The sequence below is a fragment of the Podarcis liolepis genome, assembly GCF_965112155.1.
Source record: "Podarcis liolepis genome assembly, chromosome: 13".
In the NCBI taxonomy this organism is placed as follows: Eukaryota; Metazoa; Chordata; class Lepidosauria; order Squamata; family Lacertidae; genus Podarcis; species Podarcis liolepis.
Window position 1 is genome coordinate 44,954,642 of NC_139573.1, and position 18,363 is coordinate 44,973,004.

The 18,363-nt window shown below is 47.8% G+C and overlaps 3 protein-coding genes across 7 annotated transcripts in view; 2 read left to right on the forward strand and 1 right to left on the reverse strand.

Annotated features, from left to right (window-relative positions):
- The window catches only part of CSGALNACT1 (chondroitin sulfate N-acetylgalactosaminyltransferase 1), a 34,237-nt gene extending 22,454 nt beyond the window's left edge, over window positions 1–11,783 (forward strand). For all 5 annotated transcript variants that reach the window (XM_083469926.1, XM_083469928.1, XM_083469927.1 and 2 more), the window contains 5 exons: window positions 1,665–1,766; window positions 6,227–6,405; window positions 7,468–7,562; window positions 10,083–10,164; window positions 10,722–11,783. In XM_083469926.1, the coding sequence (XP_083326052.1) occupies window positions 1,665–1,766; window positions 6,227–6,405; window positions 7,468–7,562; window positions 10,083–10,164; window positions 10,722–11,005 (742 nt within the window). In that variant the 3' untranslated portion in view covers window positions 11,006–11,783. The remainder of the gene's footprint in view (window positions 1–1,664; window positions 1,767–6,226; window positions 6,406–7,467; window positions 7,563–10,082; window positions 10,165–10,721) is intronic.
- The window catches only part of LOC310690783 (uncharacterized protein), a 60,190-nt gene continuing 48,240 nt past the window's right edge, over window positions 6,414–18,363 (forward strand). Inside the window, exon 1 of the mRNA XM_083470343.1 lies at window positions 6,414–6,605. The gene's annotated coding sequence lies outside the window, so the exon portion shown is untranslated. The remainder of the gene's footprint in view (window positions 6,606–18,363) is intronic.
- Window positions 12,170–18,363, reverse strand: part of SH2D4A (SH2 domain containing 4A) — a 35,571-nt gene continuing 29,377 nt past the window's right edge. Inside the window, exons 9-11 of the mRNA XM_083471569.1 lie at window positions 17,378–17,598; window positions 13,876–14,781; window positions 12,170–13,184 (exon numbers count right to left, since the gene is read on the reverse strand). Of these exons, the coding sequence (XP_083327695.1) occupies window positions 14,689–14,781; window positions 17,378–17,598 (314 nt within the window). The 3' untranslated portion in view covers window positions 12,170–13,184; window positions 13,876–14,688. The remainder of the gene's footprint in view (window positions 13,185–13,875; window positions 14,782–17,377; window positions 17,599–18,363) is intronic.

The following is an 18,363-nucleotide window of genomic DNA, read 5'->3' on the forward strand; positions in this document are numbered from 1 at the left end:
TCCGCTCTTAACCTGAAGCACCACTTTAGCTAAAGGGGCCTCCCGCTGCCACTGCGCCGCCGGAGCACGATTTCTGTTCTCATCCTGAAGCAAAGTTCTTAACCCGAGGTACTATTTCTGGGTTAGCGGAGTCTGTAAGCTGAAGCGTATGTAACCTGAAGCGTATGTAACCCGAGGTACCACTGTACACAATACCCCTGGTGGCCAGGGTGAGAACTTCAATACATAACACAGAGTATCAGCGCAGGCAAGGCTGTATATTTAGTTTCGCTTTAATTAGTTACAATTTTATTAAGTTTCTTTTAGGTTTTACCTTACCCTTATCCCCTAGCTCAGTGGAAGAGTACAGTCAAACCTCGGTCTCTGAATGCCTCCAGTTTAGAATTTTTCGGCCAGGGGCGTAGCTAGCTGCTCTGGCACCCGGAGCAGCGGCGGCGGGGCGATCCGCCTAGGGGGGCGGCGAAGCGAGTTGCCCATGGAGTCAGCCTGGCAGTCACAAGCTCCATGCCGCCATTTCGGGCAGTGCGGTGCCCCAAACTACGTCACTCCCAGGAGAGATGTGTGGCTCGGGTGCGCTGCAGGCCAGGCCCCGCAGTAAGTGCCGCCCCCGCAGTGTGCTATTTTGTCACCCCCTCAGGGGTGACACTGCATGCCCCGCACTCCTTCCTACGCCCCTGTTTTTGGCTCCCGAACGCTGAAAACCCAGAAGTAAGTGTTCCAGTTTTCGAACGTTTTCCGGAAGCCGAACATTTGACGCGGCTTCCGCTTGAGTGCAGGAAGATACTGCAGCCAACCGGAAGCTGTGCTTTGGTTTACGTTTGGCAATCAAGGTTTGACTGTACATGCTTTTCATGCCAAAGCCCCCAGTTTCATTCCTTGGCATCTTGTGGCCGAAAATTTGTACAGGATGAAAACAGAGTAAACTAGGTGAGGTCTTTAGGCTCTCTCCAGCTACTGCGGAGAGTCCTAAAATCCAGTTTTAACCATTCGTATCCAAGGAGGTGCATGCACATAAATGCACACAGAGCGTCCCTGCCCTTCCATCCCGCCTATCATATAACACATGATATAACATACTCAAGGTGAAACTATGAAAACCACACAAGTTACAGGGAACCAGACAGAGGGCCTTCTTGGTGGTGGCACCCGCCCTGTGGAACGCCCTCCCACTAGATGTCAAAGAGAGGAACAACTACCAGTCTTTTAGAAGACATCTGAAGGCAGCCCTGTTTAGGGAAGCTTTTAATGTCTGATATATTACGGTATTTTAATACAGTGGTACCTCAGGTTAAGTATTTAACCTGAAACTGTTCTTAACCTGAAGCACCACTTTAGCTAATGGGTCCTCCTGCTGCCGCTGTGCCGCCGGAGAACGATTTCTGTTCTCATCCTGAAGCAAAGTTCTTAACCTGAAGCACTGTTTCTGGGTCAGCGGAGTCTATAAACTGAAGCGTATGTAAGCTGAAGCGTATGTAACCTGAGGTACCACTGTATTTTGTTGGATGCCGCCCAGAGTGGCTGGGGAAGCCCAGCCAGATGGACAGGGTATAAATAATACATTATTATTATTGTTATTATAAAACCAGTAGCAAAACTAAGGTGTGCGTCACTGTGGCCTGATCATGCATAATGGAGGGAAGCTTACGCATTTACTTCTGTTCCAGGGAGATGGGTATACAGCAGGACAAGAGAATTCACCTCACTATAGTTTACTTTGGGAAAGAACAAATGAGCGAGGTGAAAGGAATCCTTGAAAACACCTCCAGGTGAGTACAACCACGGATGCCGTTCTTTCTTCAGAAATCAAAGGGCAAACACTTGTTGGGCTGCCCTTCCTGTTAAGTTGTGGGTGAACATATCAGACGACACAGCGATTCTTCAAACAGCTCTTGTTTATTCACAGGGCAGAACAGAACTGAACTGAAGGGTTCAGTCAGCCTGCTTATATAGAGCTCCAGTACAACGTAACTGTAACCATTTTCTTTAACTATCCAATCACTGAACGTCACTTTCGATCCCTTATTTGCATAACTATCTACAGTATCCCCCTGCTGGCCCAGGGTGAGAACTTCAGTACATAACACTTCCCATCTCATCTCATTAGTGGCAAAGCCATGTTTTTGTTTGGGTTGGAAGGCCTGTTTTGTACCAGCAATGTTGTATCACCCGGCTGCGGTTTTTCAGTGGAAAGAGGAAACCACTTTGTTGTGTCTACATGCTCAGAGGCGCATCTTATCACATGTTACCCTAACAATAGTTTCTGAAACTGGGTATCTGGGCCAGACAGAGTGGGAGGGAGCAGGAGAACCTACTGGTCTTGGCTCCACGCTCAAATGGGGCCTCAGATTTAGACATTTGTTAATTTTCTGGCATTTGTAAGTCCCACAGTTCTTTTTAATGCTTCTCAGACTAAAATGTGACACACACTGTCATCTTAGAGCTGCCGCTTCAAGCAACTAAGCGATGCGATTTGGCAGAAGACTTTTTTTTAAGGTTTTGTTTTGTTAACTGCTTTAGTTTCTGTCTTATGAAGGAGTTAGAAATGCTCATAAATATCAGTAAAATATATATATATATACACCTGCTCTAATGTCAGTAGCTCAGGAGCTTCAAAAGCTGAAAGCGGCAAAAGCCTTTCTAGACCTGAAAGATGGTCCACTGGTTACTTGGATGAAACTCAGCTCCCTGTTAGGAAGAGAAATTCCAGTTAATATTAGTATTACTATCCACAGGGGTGGCCAACTCTCAAGAGACTGCGATATAATTTCATAATTCAAAACTGGCAGTGATCTATCCCCATTTTTTAAGGGGTTCAGCTCAAAGTTGTTGAGCTTTCTTAGGGGTTAAAAAAGTTTTTTTGTGAGGGGGAACTTCTGTTTTTTGGGGGGAGGCGGTTAAAGTAGGGTTACCAGACGTCCCCAGTTTCTGGGGACAGTCCGCAGATTTGCAAATCTGTCCCTGGGGAGCATGGCAGCGGTAGCCTCAGCAGCCAGGAGCCAGCCTGGTAGCCCAATTGGCTCTGGCCGGCTTCAGGAGCTGCTCGCTGCCATGGCACCCACCATTTTTTCTCTCCGGAAGTCCCCATATGATGTATCTTTTGCACAACACATCATATGGGGACTTCCAGAGAGGAAAAATGGGCACCACGTCAGTGAGCAGATCCTGAAGCCGGCCAGAGCCAACTGTGCTACCAGGCTGGCTCGGGGCTGCCTACTGCTGCTGCCGTCGCCACTGCCGAAGGGGAACTGGGGACGTCCAGCGGTACAGATCTCCTGCCCCCTTCTCCCTTTGTTTTGACTGATTGGGGGAGGCTCGGAAGTTGTGGGCTGGTGTTGCCCAGTTTTTTAAAAAAACATTGCGTATTTATGTTTCACAGGGTGGGAAAGAAGGGCTTTGCACCTTGCCTGGCAGAGAAAGCGCGTCCCTTGTGTACCTCTTGGGCAATGGCCGACCACGCATGACTCCCAAACCTCCCCCGAGCTGTCAAAACAAAGGGGGAAGGGGGCAGGAGATCGGGGAAGGCTCGGGAGTCACGGGTGGGCGGTGCACTGTTGCCCAGTATTTTAAAAACTCTGCACATTTATGTTTCACAGGGTGTGAAAGAAGGGCTTTGCACGTTTATATAATACGCATGTGTGCTTGGGCCCAGGGTCTTTTGCCTCACCATCCCCGCTACTGACTCCCTGTTGCTACCCAGCTTCAAAAAACAAAACAAAACAAAACAAAAGTGTCCCCAGATTCATTGAAAAAAATCTGGTAACCGTAGGTTAAAGGCAAGGGACAAAGGGGTAAAGTCACTCACAAAAAGAGCTCTATGGATGAAACAGAGAAAGCTCCATCTTTCCTTCCAGAGATCAAACAATGGAGGGCAGGGCAAGGGGGCGTGGCAGGAGTCAGTTTTAACAATGCTAAGGAAAGGGAGTCAGAGATTGACTGCGATCTAACAAAACCTCGCGGGGATCAGGGGCGCGGACTTATAAAAAATATTGGGGGGGGGGGCGGGAAAGCTCATGAATAATAAATAAGCTCATGAATATGCAGATAAAGTGGCGCCGCCTCCTCGTGAGCGAATAGGGGAGAGCGTGCTGCGCCTATTAATCAGCTCCGAAGGAAATTGGGTGGAGCTTTTGCTCGAGAGGGAGGGCAGGAGGCATGCAGCCCGACCCTGTGCATTTTGGGCTGGGGGAGGGGCGGCGGCGGCGCTCTGCTGGAGGAGCCCCCCCAAACGAATTTTTGAGGGGGCTCGGGCCCCCTCAGGCCCCATGGAGTCGGCACCTATGGCGGGGATCTACCGGTAGATCGCAATCAACCTGTTGGACATCCCTGCACTAGAGAAACTCATTTCAGAATTTGTCAGGAACCACCCCATCCTGCAAGATCTGTCAGATGTAGCTGACCCTTCTAGCATGTGGAATAGTGAACAGTGGGCGTGGAACTATTTCCCTCTGAGCTTGAGCAAGTGCCAACATTTATGACACTTCAATGTCTATTAAAAATACATTTGTGCTCTCAAGCCTTGGCTGGTGCTTGACTCCGGCAAGATAAAGGTAAAGATAAAGGGACCCTTGACCATTAGGTCCAGTCGTAGCCGACTCTGGGGTTGCGGCGCTCATATCGCTTTATTGGCCGAGGGAGCCGGCGTACAGCTTCCGGGTCATGTGGCCAGCATGACTAAGCATGACGGGGATTCGAACCGCTGACCTTCTGATCGGCAAGTCCTAGGCTCTGTGGTTTAACCCACAGCGCCACCCACATCCCTCTCCAGCAAGATACTATACAGTGGTGCCCCGCAAGACGAATGCCTCGCAAGACGAAAAACCCGCTAGACAAAAGGGTTTTCCGTTTTTCAATGCGCTTCGCAAGACGAATTTCCCTATGGGCTTGCTTCGCAAAACGAAAAAGTATTGTGAGTCTTGCGATTTCCCCCCCTTTCCCCCCTTTTTCTAAGCCGCTAAGCCGCTAATAGCCTTTTAGCCGCTAATCCGCTAAGCCTTTAATAGCCGCTAAGCCTTTAATAGCCGCTAAACCGCTAATAGCGCTAATCCGCTAATCCGCTAATAGGGTTGCTTCGCAAGACGAAAAAACCGCTAGACGAAGAGACTCGCGGAACGGATTAATTTGGTCTTGCGAGGCACCACTGTACTCTTTAAAGCTGCCTTGATTTACCAGCTGCTTTCAGTCTTTTGTGATGCTGATGTCCAGTATGTTTTTTTAAGATTGTCGTTCACCAGCTCGAGACTAATGTGAAGGGCAGTCAAAAAAAGTTTTAATTTAAATAAAGAAATACTCTACTATATTTCCCAAAGCACATTTTGTGATGTGGTCTCTCATCAAGACCGGAAACCGGCAAAATCCAGATCAGCCAACTTAGCATTCAGGACTCAAGGCCATTCCAGCAGCCGCCACAACAAATCTGTTTGTCATTAAGGTGCCACAAGACTCTCTTATTTCTTCACTAGTGACGAGTGCTCCTGTTTGGTGCACAATTCATAGCTCTTCTTTGCTTTTTGGTTCATTTTGTTTTCCCAATGTATTATTTAGTAATGCAAAAAAGACACTATATTGTCTTATCAGCAGAAAGTACTGTGCAGATCACACTATTACATTAAACGTAATAAAAAATAAGGAGTAAGGTTAAATAACTTCCCCAAATCTTTGATTCCAAAAGGCAATACAAACCACCCATATTTCAATAACTCTATTTAAATATCTTGTTACTATTTAAATATCTCTATTTAAATATCTTGTTATTTAAATATCTTGTTTCTCACGCATGATTATAGTTGTAAGATATGCTTATGTAGCAATGATTATTGGATCTTACAGCTATATCCCACAACTTCCTGAATATTGCCCAGGATTATGCACCATTTTAAAAACATGATGACATTACCAAAAGCTCTGCACTTAATTGCCCCATATTCTCCAGCATTAATCATCAGGCATCCTTTATAAGTGCTTCAATTTGTGGGTGTTTAAATACAATAAATACCCCGTCTTTACAAATTATGTATCAAATTTACTGATATCCGAGTTTTACATATTTTATTTCCTATTCAGTTCTAGGTATTCTCCTGTATATTAATTCCTAGATCTTTCCCCTATTTGGGGGGAATTTTGTTGTTGTTGTTGCTGCTGCTGCTGCTGCTTATTTTAACTCTTTATTTGTCTTCCTAAAGACAAAAGAGGCCCAATAATGCTTATGTTGCCATTCCTCCTTATATAGATCAGCCAACTTCAAGAATTATACCTTCATTCAGCTGAACGAAGAGTTCTCGAGAGGGAAAGGCCTGGACGTGGGTGCACGGTTTTGGAAAGGAAGCAATGTTGTCCTCTTCTTCTGTGACGTAGATATATACTTCACAGCAGAATTCCTCAACACGTGTAGACTGAACACACAACCAGGTATAGCTATCCTTAGATTTAGACCTTGGTCTGTTTCGCCAACATAGAGCGCTCATCCATGCTTGTCCCATGCCAAGAAAGCATGGGTCAAAGTGTTTTGCCTTTGCCCATAGCTGTCAACTTACAGATTTGAATATAAGGGACCAGCAGCCTCAAAAATAAGGGATCAGCAGCCACAATAAGGGATTTTCCGGAAACAGGTATGTTCGACTTCTGAGCCCCTCCAAGCCAAAGGCAGAAAGCCCAGCCAGCAGCCAAACGAAGTCTCAAGCGGTGGTTCCCACAGCGCAGCAACCCGGCAAAGGGGAAGCAGCAAGGAAAACCACCGTCACCTCTCCGCTGGGAAGCGCTGAGCAAAGGCGAGTCCCCAGGCAACGCGGCTGATTTGATCGGCACAAGGCATGCAAGCTCCACCCCCCAGTCGTTCTTAGACTCCTTATTGGGTGAGCAACGCAGCCAAGCAACACAGTTGGAGCCTCCCTCCTCCCTGGCCGGCAGGGAGGGAGAGGAGCTGCTTCCTTTGAAACCCGGGAAATTTAAGGGACATCATCAGTAAGGGACAGCAGCGGGACACAGCGCTGGGATAAGAGGCTTTCCCGCCAAATAAGGGACGGTTAACAGCTATGCCTTTGCCCCGCTGCTTTCCCTTGGAAAACCTACTCTTTAGTGCTAAATTGGAACAAACAGCAATCAGCAGGAAACTCGACTGCTCCCCCCCCCCGCCGCCAATTCAGTGCTAAAATATGGGCTTCCCCAGGGGACAGTGGTGGGGCAAATGGAAGTTTGGATGAGCCCTAGGTTAGAGCCCCTGTGACACAAGTGCAGGATAGCTGGGATCCCAGGAACTCGACAGCAAAGTTTCTATCAGAATGATACCACTTTAATCAACAGAACAAAACCACTCCAAAATGTTGGATTATTTTTCTACAAAAGGATACAAACCCCCCAAGGGTACTTAAATCAAAGGCTATGAACATAAAAGTCAACACATTCCAGGATAAAAAACATATATGCAAACTTAGCACAAATAACCCAGTTTTTTCAACACACTCTCGTTTTTAGGGAAGAAGGTGTTTTACCCAGTTCTTTTCAGCCAGTATAACCCAGGGCTAATTTATGGACACCACGATTCCATTCCACCTGTAGAACAGCAGTTGGTAAGTAAATGTGTTAAATGGCTTTAAATGATGTTCTAAATCCATATATACAGTGGTGCCTCGCAAGACGAAATTAATCCGTTCCGCGAGTCTCTTCGTCTTGCGGTTTTTTCGTCTTGCGAAGCACGGCTATTAGCGGCTTAGCGGCTATTAACGGCTTAGCGGCTTTAAGAAAAAGGAAACAAACTCGCAAGAACTCGCAAGATGTTTCGTCTTGCGAAGCAAGCCCATAGGGAAATTCGTCTTGCGGAACGACTCAAAAAACGGAAAACTCTTTCGTCTTGCGCGTTTTTCGTCTTGCGAGGCATTCGTCTTGCGAGGTACCACTGTACTAAAAAAGGCGCACTTAAATGTTACCCAGCCTAAAATATGGAACTGTTTCAGCTCAAAATCTTTTTAAAATTGTTACACACCAATTAGAAGGCAAAGGAGCTTAGGACTGTGGTTTATGAATAGGCTGAGAAAGGGCAGCAAGGGAATTTTCGGACTGGTCTCTATTTTCAGGTGAGATTCGATCACCAGCAAATTCATGTTGTGCAATTATAGTTCATTGGGAGCTTTTGTGCAACAAACCTGCTCCCCCCCCAAAAAACTGGACTTTTTGCAATAAGGGGGCATGATGCGGAAATGCATTAGGAAGTCTGGGATAAGGCTCGCTTCGATGCAGCATCGGCTAACACCCCCAGATAAATCAGAATAAATGCTCATTAAAGAGGCAACGTCATGAAATCTCCCTGAAGGCAAATCAGTAATGATGTCATCTGAAAGCAGCCTTAGTATTCAAATCCCAAACCTCAGCTTGTCTGAAATCAGCAAAAATATGAATTGCGTTTTCAGACCCAGAAACCTCCCCCCAAATAAATTCACACATGACTCAAATTTTGGTTTTGGTTTTTGGCAGAATTTAGGCCACAACTTTATTGATTACAGAAAGTGAGTGGTTGCATAGACTCTGGTTCGACTAGTTCCCTGCCATGCATGGAGCGCTGACCCAGGGTTCCAGCATAGGTCAGCCAAGGGTGAACACCTGGATAAGCAGAAAGCCGGGAATGGGCTAACTCCACCACCCAAATGTCCCCCTGGACTCAGGCACGGGCACAACCTCCTCTCAGGGGTTGACCAGACCATCGAGTCCCTGGATTCCTTAAATGGAATACCCTTCACATAGGGATGGCGAGAGCGTTCTCCCATCCCTATCACCTGAACAGAGCCTATCCGCAACCTTACAAGTTGTGACGATTTGCTACACGGCAGGCGAAACCCAAATGACAACAGCCCATCAGCCAAGTGGGGAAAATTCCTGCCGTGCCCCTGTCCCAATGACAGACGACACACAACGGCATAGCAAGGTCAAGCGCAAAATACCCTAAATACAGGAAGAGGTGGGCGGGTGTTCCGAATGCATGCGCCAATAGAGGAAGCTCTGGGTCATGTGCATGGGCATAAATAGGTCCCTTGAACCGTTTGGACTGCGTCTCATTGGGCAGATTGCACCCAGCTTCAAGAGACCTACCAATCGGGTGTTGTGGTTGTCCAAACGTACCCACCCACAACACAGGGTGTCGGTTTTCCAGGTCTCACTGCAATACGTGCCCTCTTTAAGGGTAAAAGGTAAAAAGCTAAAGGGACCCCTGACCATTAGGTCCAGTCGTGGCTGACTCTGGGGTTGCGGCGCTCATCTGGCTTTATTGGCTGAGGGAGCCGGCGTACAGCTTCCGGGTCATGTGACCAGCATGACTAAGCCGCTTCTGGCGAACCAGAGCAGCGCATGGAAACGCTGTTTACCTTCCCGCTGGAGCGGTACCTATTTATCTACTTGCACTCTGATGTGCTTTCAAACTGTTAGATTGGCAGGAGCAGGGACCAAGGAATGGGAGCTCACCTCGTCGTGGGAGGACTCGATTAATGGACTATTACATTCTACGTCTATCATGAGACATTTTTTCTCTGTAGCCTCCCCAGGCTGCAGGGTGGGGATAATAAGAATGGGCTGCATTTGTATTAGCGGGGAAAATTTTAAAATGTTTTAAAACTCCTCAAGTCCACATTTTTTCATACAAAATAAAAGTCAAGAGTCCAGGAGTCTTTGCTTCTACTTTGTTTGGTGGGGCTGGTAACTGCTGCCCAATCCTGGATTTCTCCATGATTTCAAGCATCACTAACAAGCCTTGTCTCCAGATGATGGAAGTGTCAGTCTACTTTTTTATATATATGTCTATAGCAGCATGACAGTTTCAAGGAGGGATCCAGTGGCAGATTTATTTGGTATGGATATAGCTAAAAACAAGGACTGTGTAGGGACCTCACACACTAGGTGGACCATATGAAGACATGCTAAGTCCTTATTGTGTATCTGATTCTAACATGTCTGATGTAAGAATATGAAAGAATGGCAAAGGTGAGAGATAAGGGAGTGTTACCTGACTGCAGCTGGAAGCAGCCACCGCACAGGGATAAATGATCTTTATGTGAAATATGCACGCACACATACACAGATAAATGCACCTTTCTTTCTTCCAGGTTATAAAAAAGGAGACGGGGTTTTGGAGAGACTTTGGATTTGGAATGACTTGCCAATACCGCTCTGATTATATCAACATTGGTAAGAAGTGAAATCAAATGAATATTTAGATATTAAATCCGATCAAGGCTGGTTCCCACCATGCCAAATTAGTGTTACATTTATGTGGGGCACAATCAAGCCTCTTCTCTGGACCCTTAAGGCTCCCAAGCCATTTTGGGAATACAGTGGTCCCTCTGGTTGTGGACAGGATCCGTTCTGAAGCTCCGGTCAGATCCTGAGGTTTCTGCAACTGGAGGTGCTGCTTCTGCTCATGCGCACAGCATGGTTTAGCGTTTCTGTGCATGTGCGCACTTCTGCGCATGACGAAACCTGGAAAAATATGTCTGGGTTTGCCATGTATGTATCCCAAAGGATATGTAATTGGAGGTGAACACAAGTAGAGGTACCGTTGTATATTTTAAAACATTGAGTCGTATCCTGATCTGATCCAAAAGACTCTGCAAGTAAAGAAACACATTGACTCTTGATTTCTCGCAGTGGCAATCATCTTGAATGGCTTTCCCCTCAGTTCCTGGGCCCACAGGTCTCTCTCCTTGTGCCACAATCACATGAAACCTGTCTTTTTTTTCTCTTAGGAGGATTTGATCTTGACATAAAAGGCTGGGGAGGAGAAGACGTACATCTGTACCGCAAATACCTTCACAGCAACCTCATTGTGGTCAGGACGCCTGTCCGGGGCCTCTTCCACCTCTGGCATGAAAAGCACTGCTTGGATGAGTTGACCCCAGAGCAGTACAAAATGTGCATTCAGTCCAAGGCCATGAATGAAGCCTCTCATGGCCAGCTGGGGATGCTGTTCTTCAGGAGGGAAATCGAGGCTCATCGGCGCAAGCAGAAAGCAAGGAATAAGAAGTCTTGAAGCCAAAGGAGGTCTTACTCGGAGATAAAAACCAAGAGCCTCAAAATCCGACTCAGAAGGCTGTTCCCAAAACCACACTCGCAGGAGAGGACCAAGTCAAATGTTATTTGCTTGCGGGGCTTTTGATACCACCGTAGCCTTTTCTCTGTGCCACATTGCAGCACTGGGTGATGCCATTACGGCATGGAGAATAGCTTCCCCTCCAACCCCTCAACGGTTTGATATTTGAAGGACAAACAAGGTGGTTTTCCAACTTTGACTGACGCTACAATAGGATTACGCAAAGCTTTACATTTTATCAAATGGGTAGCGAGGTGCTCATAAACTTGGATTGAATGAAATCCCAGGGAGATCTTTACAGAGGTAATGCTGAAATGAGATTACTGACAATAGCCCCGATCCAGTCTTTTCCTAGACTCTGGTGTTATGAGTAACCAGTGGCCCTAGATAGGGGATGCACACATATATCTGGGCCACGTGTGCCACCAATCCAATTCAAGGGGGGTTATCAGATAAGCACCATAACAGAATGACTGGGATCCAGATCAGTTGCGTAGGTCAGGGCTCTCTTGTCAGATGAGCATTTAGATGTTTATCTAATGACTCCTAGCAGCTGGAAAGCGAACACTGAAAGTTGAATGTATTAGCTCTATATGGAAGCCAACACCATTATCAAAATTCATTCTCTCTCTCTCTCATATACACCCACCCACATGCCTCACAAAGCCCTATCTTCTGAACTTCTGTGGAGTCAGTAAAGATAATATGGTCACTTGTCCTTGAGTGCTCTCAATTATCATTCTTTGCTTGTCCTCAACAGCGCACTTTGGGTTTTGTGTCCCTTTGCGCACACTTAACATGCACAGAGCTGCTGAGATGTAGCACAATTTAACGGAATGGTGAAATGTTTTTGTGACTAGATCTAAGGTCGTCAGGTGGATTGGTAAGTAAAGCCAAGAGGGCTTTTACCTAGAAGTACCAGTCCTGACTTGCACTGAACCTCATACAGTTTGGAGACATTAAGGAGAGATGGATTTAGCAGACAATGATTTTATCTATGACTTGACATTAATATTTGCCAACTTGGATTCCGCTTTCTTCTTACTCTTACGTGTTTGAGGTTCCAGCCTTTAAAACAGAGCATCATTTAAATACAGACACAGATGAAAATATAAGGTATATATTTCCTGACATCCCTAGCTGTACAAACAATTAGATAATACTGATAATTGAAAAGCAAGGCTATATAGTGGAGCCTTGTCCAGATTCTGCACAGAGAAGGCAAATAGTCTCTTTTAAAATTTCAGCCACTTTGCCTTTCATTTTGGCAAATCTTGATCCAGAGTTTCTCACTCCAGGCCCCTACAGACAAGCGGTATTTTTGTTCTGCAACATGTTATTGGCTCAATAATAGTGCATTTAGTGATGGATTTATACTGGACCATCCACACATGATTCCACTTTATTATTCGTTCTGCGATGCTTCTTCAATGGTATTGCAGTGCTGCTGTCTAGAGGGGCACTCTTTGTACTATAGCTCTACCAAAGCAGGACACAGAATAAACTGGAACATTTCTGGTACAAAAAGTGACAGGACATCGGGAGAAAGTTACAGGACGTGCACTGATTGGAAAGGAAGCAGTGTGTTCACCCTGAAACATTTGAAGGCACAAACAGTATTGGAAGTGGAATCAAGTACAACCTCTCCAATCCCATCATGAGCACAAATCATGAAGGCAAAATGGGGGCCCAACCACACTTTTCCATTCCCCCCCCCCCCCGATTCAGTGCTAAACCACAGGTTTTCTGGGGGAAAGCAGTGGGGCAAATGCAAAACCACTCAGACATAGCTTTCTAGTCCTAGGGGAAGTGTCAGTCTAAAAAGGGTTCCTCCGCAGTGAACTGAATAACACAATTAAAATGGGATTCAGGCAATGGATGAGTCCATTCCTTTACAGAGAGAGGGCTTGGTTTAAAAACCCCTGCAACATTTCTCCTAACATTTCCTAGCAAAAAACAGCAACACCCCTTTTTATCAGCCCTATTTTTATACCAAGAGTCGGCATTCAAAGTCCCCATCGTTGCATCCGCAACACATGAGCATCCATTGCGAAGGACGGTTCTTTATCTGCTGGTCATTTACTCTGCAACCGTCTGTAATGCACTGGGTGCTGAAACAGTTACCGTATTTTTCGCCCTATAGGACGCACTTTTTCCCCTCCAAAAATGAAGGGGAAATCTGGGTGCGTCCTATGGGGCGAATGCAGGCTTTCGCTGAAGCCTGGAGAGCGAGAGGGGTCAGTGCGCACCAACCCCTCTCGCTCTCCAGGCTTCAGGAAGCTCTGCGCAACCCTCGGGAGACCGGCTCCGAGGGTTGCGCAGAGCTGCCTGCAGTCCCCGGCTCAGCACAGCTCTGCGCGGCCATCGGGAGCGGGGCGCTAAGTCACGCCCCGCTCCGGATGGCGGCGCAGAGCTGCCTGCCGTCCCGGGATCAGCACAGCTCTGCGCGGCCACCGGGAGCCGGGGGCGAAGCCCCGCCCCGCTCCGGATGGCGGCGCAGAGCTGCCTGCAGTCCTGGGATCAGCGCAGCTCTGCGCGGCCACCGGGAGCGGGGCGCTAAGTCCCGCCCCGCTCCGGATGGCGGCGCAGAGCTGCCTGCAGTCCCGGGATCAGTGCACTTCTCCCCATCGCCAGCCCACAAGCTCGGGGGACAGCGGGGAGGCAGAGAGTGCCTTCCCACTGTTCCCCGACCTGGTTCTTCCAGCCCCGCACCTGGGGGGGAATTAAATTTTTTTTTCTTTATTCCCCCCCCCCCCAAAAAAAAACTAGGTGCGTCCTATGGGCCGGAGCGTCCTATGGGCGCAAAATATGGTAGTATGTCTGTCTGGGCGGCTGTGGAGCAACAAAAGGAAAACAGTAGCAGTGTAGCGTGGGGACAGATTTTCAGTCACGCACGCTGGAGTCACTTGGCTTCACTTAGCATCTGCCACCTGCAGAGACTGAGCTTCTAGCGAGTTCTGGAGAGGGCTGAAACTGGGAGAACTATCCTGCATGGATTTGACACACTGGCAGGTTTAATGGCACCGCCCCCCCCAACAACTCCAAAGACAAAACGGCGATAAGCCAGGGACATGATTTCACCAGGGTCTGATCGCAGTAAATGGAGGCAGTTTGAAGATACGAACAGTGGCCTTACTGCTCTTGACCACACTCAATTGCCACTGGCTAATGGGAGCAGAGAGGGCCCACCATTCTGAACCCTATTTCTGCATTTGTGGCTTTCGCTAATAATAATACAACCCTTTCAAGTATTTACAGGAAATGTGAATTACACTTTGGAAATGTTCTATGTCTCCTGATTGAACAGGAACACACAAGGGCAGGATTCAGCCTGAACAAAGGTGTCTATGGAAAGTTTTAACTGCTGTAATTATCTTTCAAAATAGATTTATTCTTTTGCTATTTTCTTTATGGTTCTGCTTCCTGTTCCTTTGTATCTTCTTGTCGCTTGCTGGCAGCTGTCCAGATTTCACTTCTCGATTAGCCAAACATACTCGCACCATCACTTCGCCGTTTCCGAGGGTATTGTAAAAGCTGAAGGGAGCTGGCTCAACTTTTGCCTGCTCCACATCTATCCATTCAAGAGAAGTTCTTCACATGGTAGAGGACGGAAATGTCAGGCGTCACTCGAAAAGATCGAGGTAGTCTGGCTCCTCCCCTTGCTGGCCACAGGGATAACGCAGAATCTCCTTTCCAAAAGATGTGATGGGCTCCTCCTAATAGAAAGAAAGCCAGTACAAATTTAGGTTCCAGAGGTCTAAAATCAGCCATTCATTTCCTACTAGAAACTGGTCAATCAGTTTAGAACCATAGAATTCTAGAGCTGGAAGAAGGGACCCTGAACATCACCTAGTCCAGGCATGTCCAGAGTCCGTTTCGGGGGCCTAATTCGGCCCCTGTAGCAGTTTATTTCCTGGGGTAAAATCCTAAAAAAACATAAAAGGTCAACAACTTTGGTTGGCCCTTTGGTTGGCCCTGATGGCCCTTCACTTCATCAAATCTGGCCCTCTTTGAAAAAAGTTTGGACACCACTGATCTAGTCCATGGGTAGACAAACTAAGGCCTGGGGGCCGGATCCAGCTCAATCGCATTCTCAATCCGGCCTGCAAACGGTCCGGGAATCAGCGTGTTTTTACATGAGTAGAATGTGTGCCTTTATTTAAAATGCGTCTCTGGGTTATTTGTGGGGCATAGGAATTTGTTCACCACCACATAGCCCCCCAAAGAAAAAAATATAGTCCGGCCCCCAACAAGGTCTGAGAGACAGTGGACCTGCTAAAAAAGTTTGCTGACCCCTGATCTAGTCCAGACCCCTGCAATGCAGGAATATGCAGCTGTCCCTTGCAGGGATCAAACCTGCAACCTTGGCAGTATCAGCACCACACTCTAACCAACTGATCTATCCAGGCTGGTTATCAAAGCAGGCAGATGAGCAGCATTTAAGGTAGCTGAGCATACCATCAGTTGATATCAGTATAGCTTGGGGTAAAGAAAAATCTGATTTCAAACAGCAATCATGGCGGGCTCTTCGCCCAGTGGATTTGAGCTCAGCTTTAAGACAACATATACACAAGACATCTACATTCCCGCAAGTGAAATCCTGGAATAAACAAGCAGCAGCGGCGTAGCGTGGGTTGTCAGCACCCGGGGCAAGGCAAGTAATTTGCGCCCCCTAACCCGGGGCAAGGCAAGTAATTTGTGCCCCCTAATCCCTAACCTGCCGCCGCTGCCAGCTTCTTCTTGCTGCTGCCTGGTCTGGTCTGGTGTGGTTCTCTCCCACGCTCAGCGCTGCGCTGGGCGGCCGCTGCACTGTCCCTCCCCCAGATAGTCCCTCGCTCTCTCTCCGCACCGCACGCCTGGCACCCACCCCCTCCACAGTGGGCGGCGACCCAGCGGCTCGGATCGGATTTGCACAGCCAGCACTGCAGTGAGAGAGAGTGAGGGAGCCAGGTAGGGGCAGAGAGCTGCGAGTGCGAGCGCCCCCCCCCAGATGTTGCGCCCGGTGTGGCCGCCCCCCCCCGAACCCCCCACGCTACGCCACTGACAAGCAGCCATGCTTTTTTGCTTTGTGTGTCTGGAGATCTACATCTCCTTTTTGTGGGGTGGGTGGGTATTGTTTCATATACAAGTGGCACAAAGACATTCTTCTCTTTCAGTTTTCATCATTCACTTTGCACCAAAGATAATAAATTCGGTAACATTTTAAAAAGCAGTTGCAGAACCGCTCTAGTGAAAGGAGTGGGGGAGTAATATAATATAGTACATCCATATCATCACAAGTGCCAACCAACAGGTACTGGGGGGGGGGGCAAGCCAACAAGCAGGCCCACCCTCCAGGGCAGGGGCACTTTGCCTTTCTCAACTAGAACTGGTTCAGTAGCCTTGGAGCAGAAAAGGGCATACAGTGGTACCTCTGGTTACGTACTTAATTCATTCCGAAGGTCCGTTCTTAACCTGAAACTGTTCTTAACCTAAAGCACCACTTTAGCTAATGGGGCCTCCTGCTGCCGCCGCGCCGCCGGAGCACGATTTCTGTTCTCATCCTGAAGCAAAGTTCTTAACCCGAGGTACTATTTCTGAGTTAGCAGAGTCTGTAACCTGAAGCGTATGTAACCCGAGGTACCACTGTATTTGTATTCACAACAGTGAGGATAATCCCAGACTGGGCCCAGCTCCTTAAAATGTTGCATCGTTCTTTGTCCTTACGTTCCGATAACACTTAAAAAGGTAAAGGACCCCGGGCAGTTAAGTCCAGTCGCAAACGACTCTGGGGTTGCAGTGCTCATCTCGCTTTACTGGCCGAGGGAGCCGATATTTGTCCGCAGACAGTTTTTCTGGGTCATGTGGCCAGCATGACTAAGCCGCTTCTGGTGAACCAGAGCAGCACACGCAAAAGCCATTTACCTTCCGGCCGGAGCGGTACCTATTTATCTACTTGCACTGGCATGCTTTAGAACTGCTAGGTTGGCAGGAGCTGGGACCGAACAACGGGAGCTCACCCCGTCGTGGGGATTCGAACCACCAACCTTCCGATCGGCAAGCTCAAGACTCAGTGGTTTACACCACAGCGCCACCCAGTGTCCCAACCATAACTGTCAACTTTCCCCTTTGCTTGCAAGGAATCCTATTCGGAATAAGGGAATTCCCCTTTTAAAAAAGGGAAACGTTGACAGCTATGGTCCCAACCAATAACACTTACAGGGCACCTAACATTGCATTAAGTCCTGCAAAATAATTTCGTGCACCAAGAAGCTTCAACATAGTCATAGAATGAGGTGGTGGTGGGGAAGTTGAGCACTATGAGCGGCGCACCTTGTGGTAATCAACCAGGTCAGCCAACGTTGAATGCTGCTGCTGATCCACACCCAGGAAGCTGTACGAATCCCCGGAAGCGTCAATCAGGAAGTGCTTGCAGCCTTTGGCCGACAAATACGAGAGGACGTAGCCTTTGATCTTTTCACTGACCCGGATCAGGAAGCTCCCAGGTGCCAAACCCCTTAGAAGTTCTTCTGCTTTCTTGGTGGTTAAAATGCCTGTCCCAAAAATGAAAGGCGAGAGCTAAACAAGAGAAAACTATTTGCCGGCTTGCTGCACATTGGAAAGATGCTGTCAAATCTTCTCTGATATAGTGGACCAGCTCCCAGCCTATTCAGTGACCTGGCTGGTTCAAGATCCCATTAGTCATCAGACCACTTTTCCCAGCTTAACTCTGCACCTAGGTAAAGGTAAAGGGACCCCTGACCATTAGGTCCAGTCGTGACCGACTCTGGGGTTGCGGCGCTCATCTCGCTTTATTGGCCAAGGGAGCCGGTGTACAGCTTCTGGGTTATGTGATTAAGCCACTTCTGGCAAACCAGAGCTGCACACGGAAACGCCGTTTACCTTCCCGCCAGAGCGGTACCTATTTATCTACTTGCACTTTGATGTGCTTTCGAACTTCTAGGTTGGCAGGAGCTGGGACTGAGCAATGGGAGCTCACCCCGTCGCAGGGATTCGAACCGCCGACCTTCTGATCGGCAAGGCCTAGGCTCTGTGGTTTAACCCACAGCGCCACCCGGGTCCCTAACTCTGCACCTACTTACTGTTGAAAAACCTCTTTCGTGGCCTCCCTACACACTGCTGGATTTAGTCAAAGCTATGTGTGTCAATACACCTGCTGGACAGAAAAACAAAATGGGGTGCCATAGGGCTTGTGCTTTGCTGCTTCCTTTGCTGTTTCCAAAACAAAAGAGAGAACACCATGTTCCCATCTCCCACTACGATAAAGCTGGACAAACCCTTGGCTCATAATTTCAACC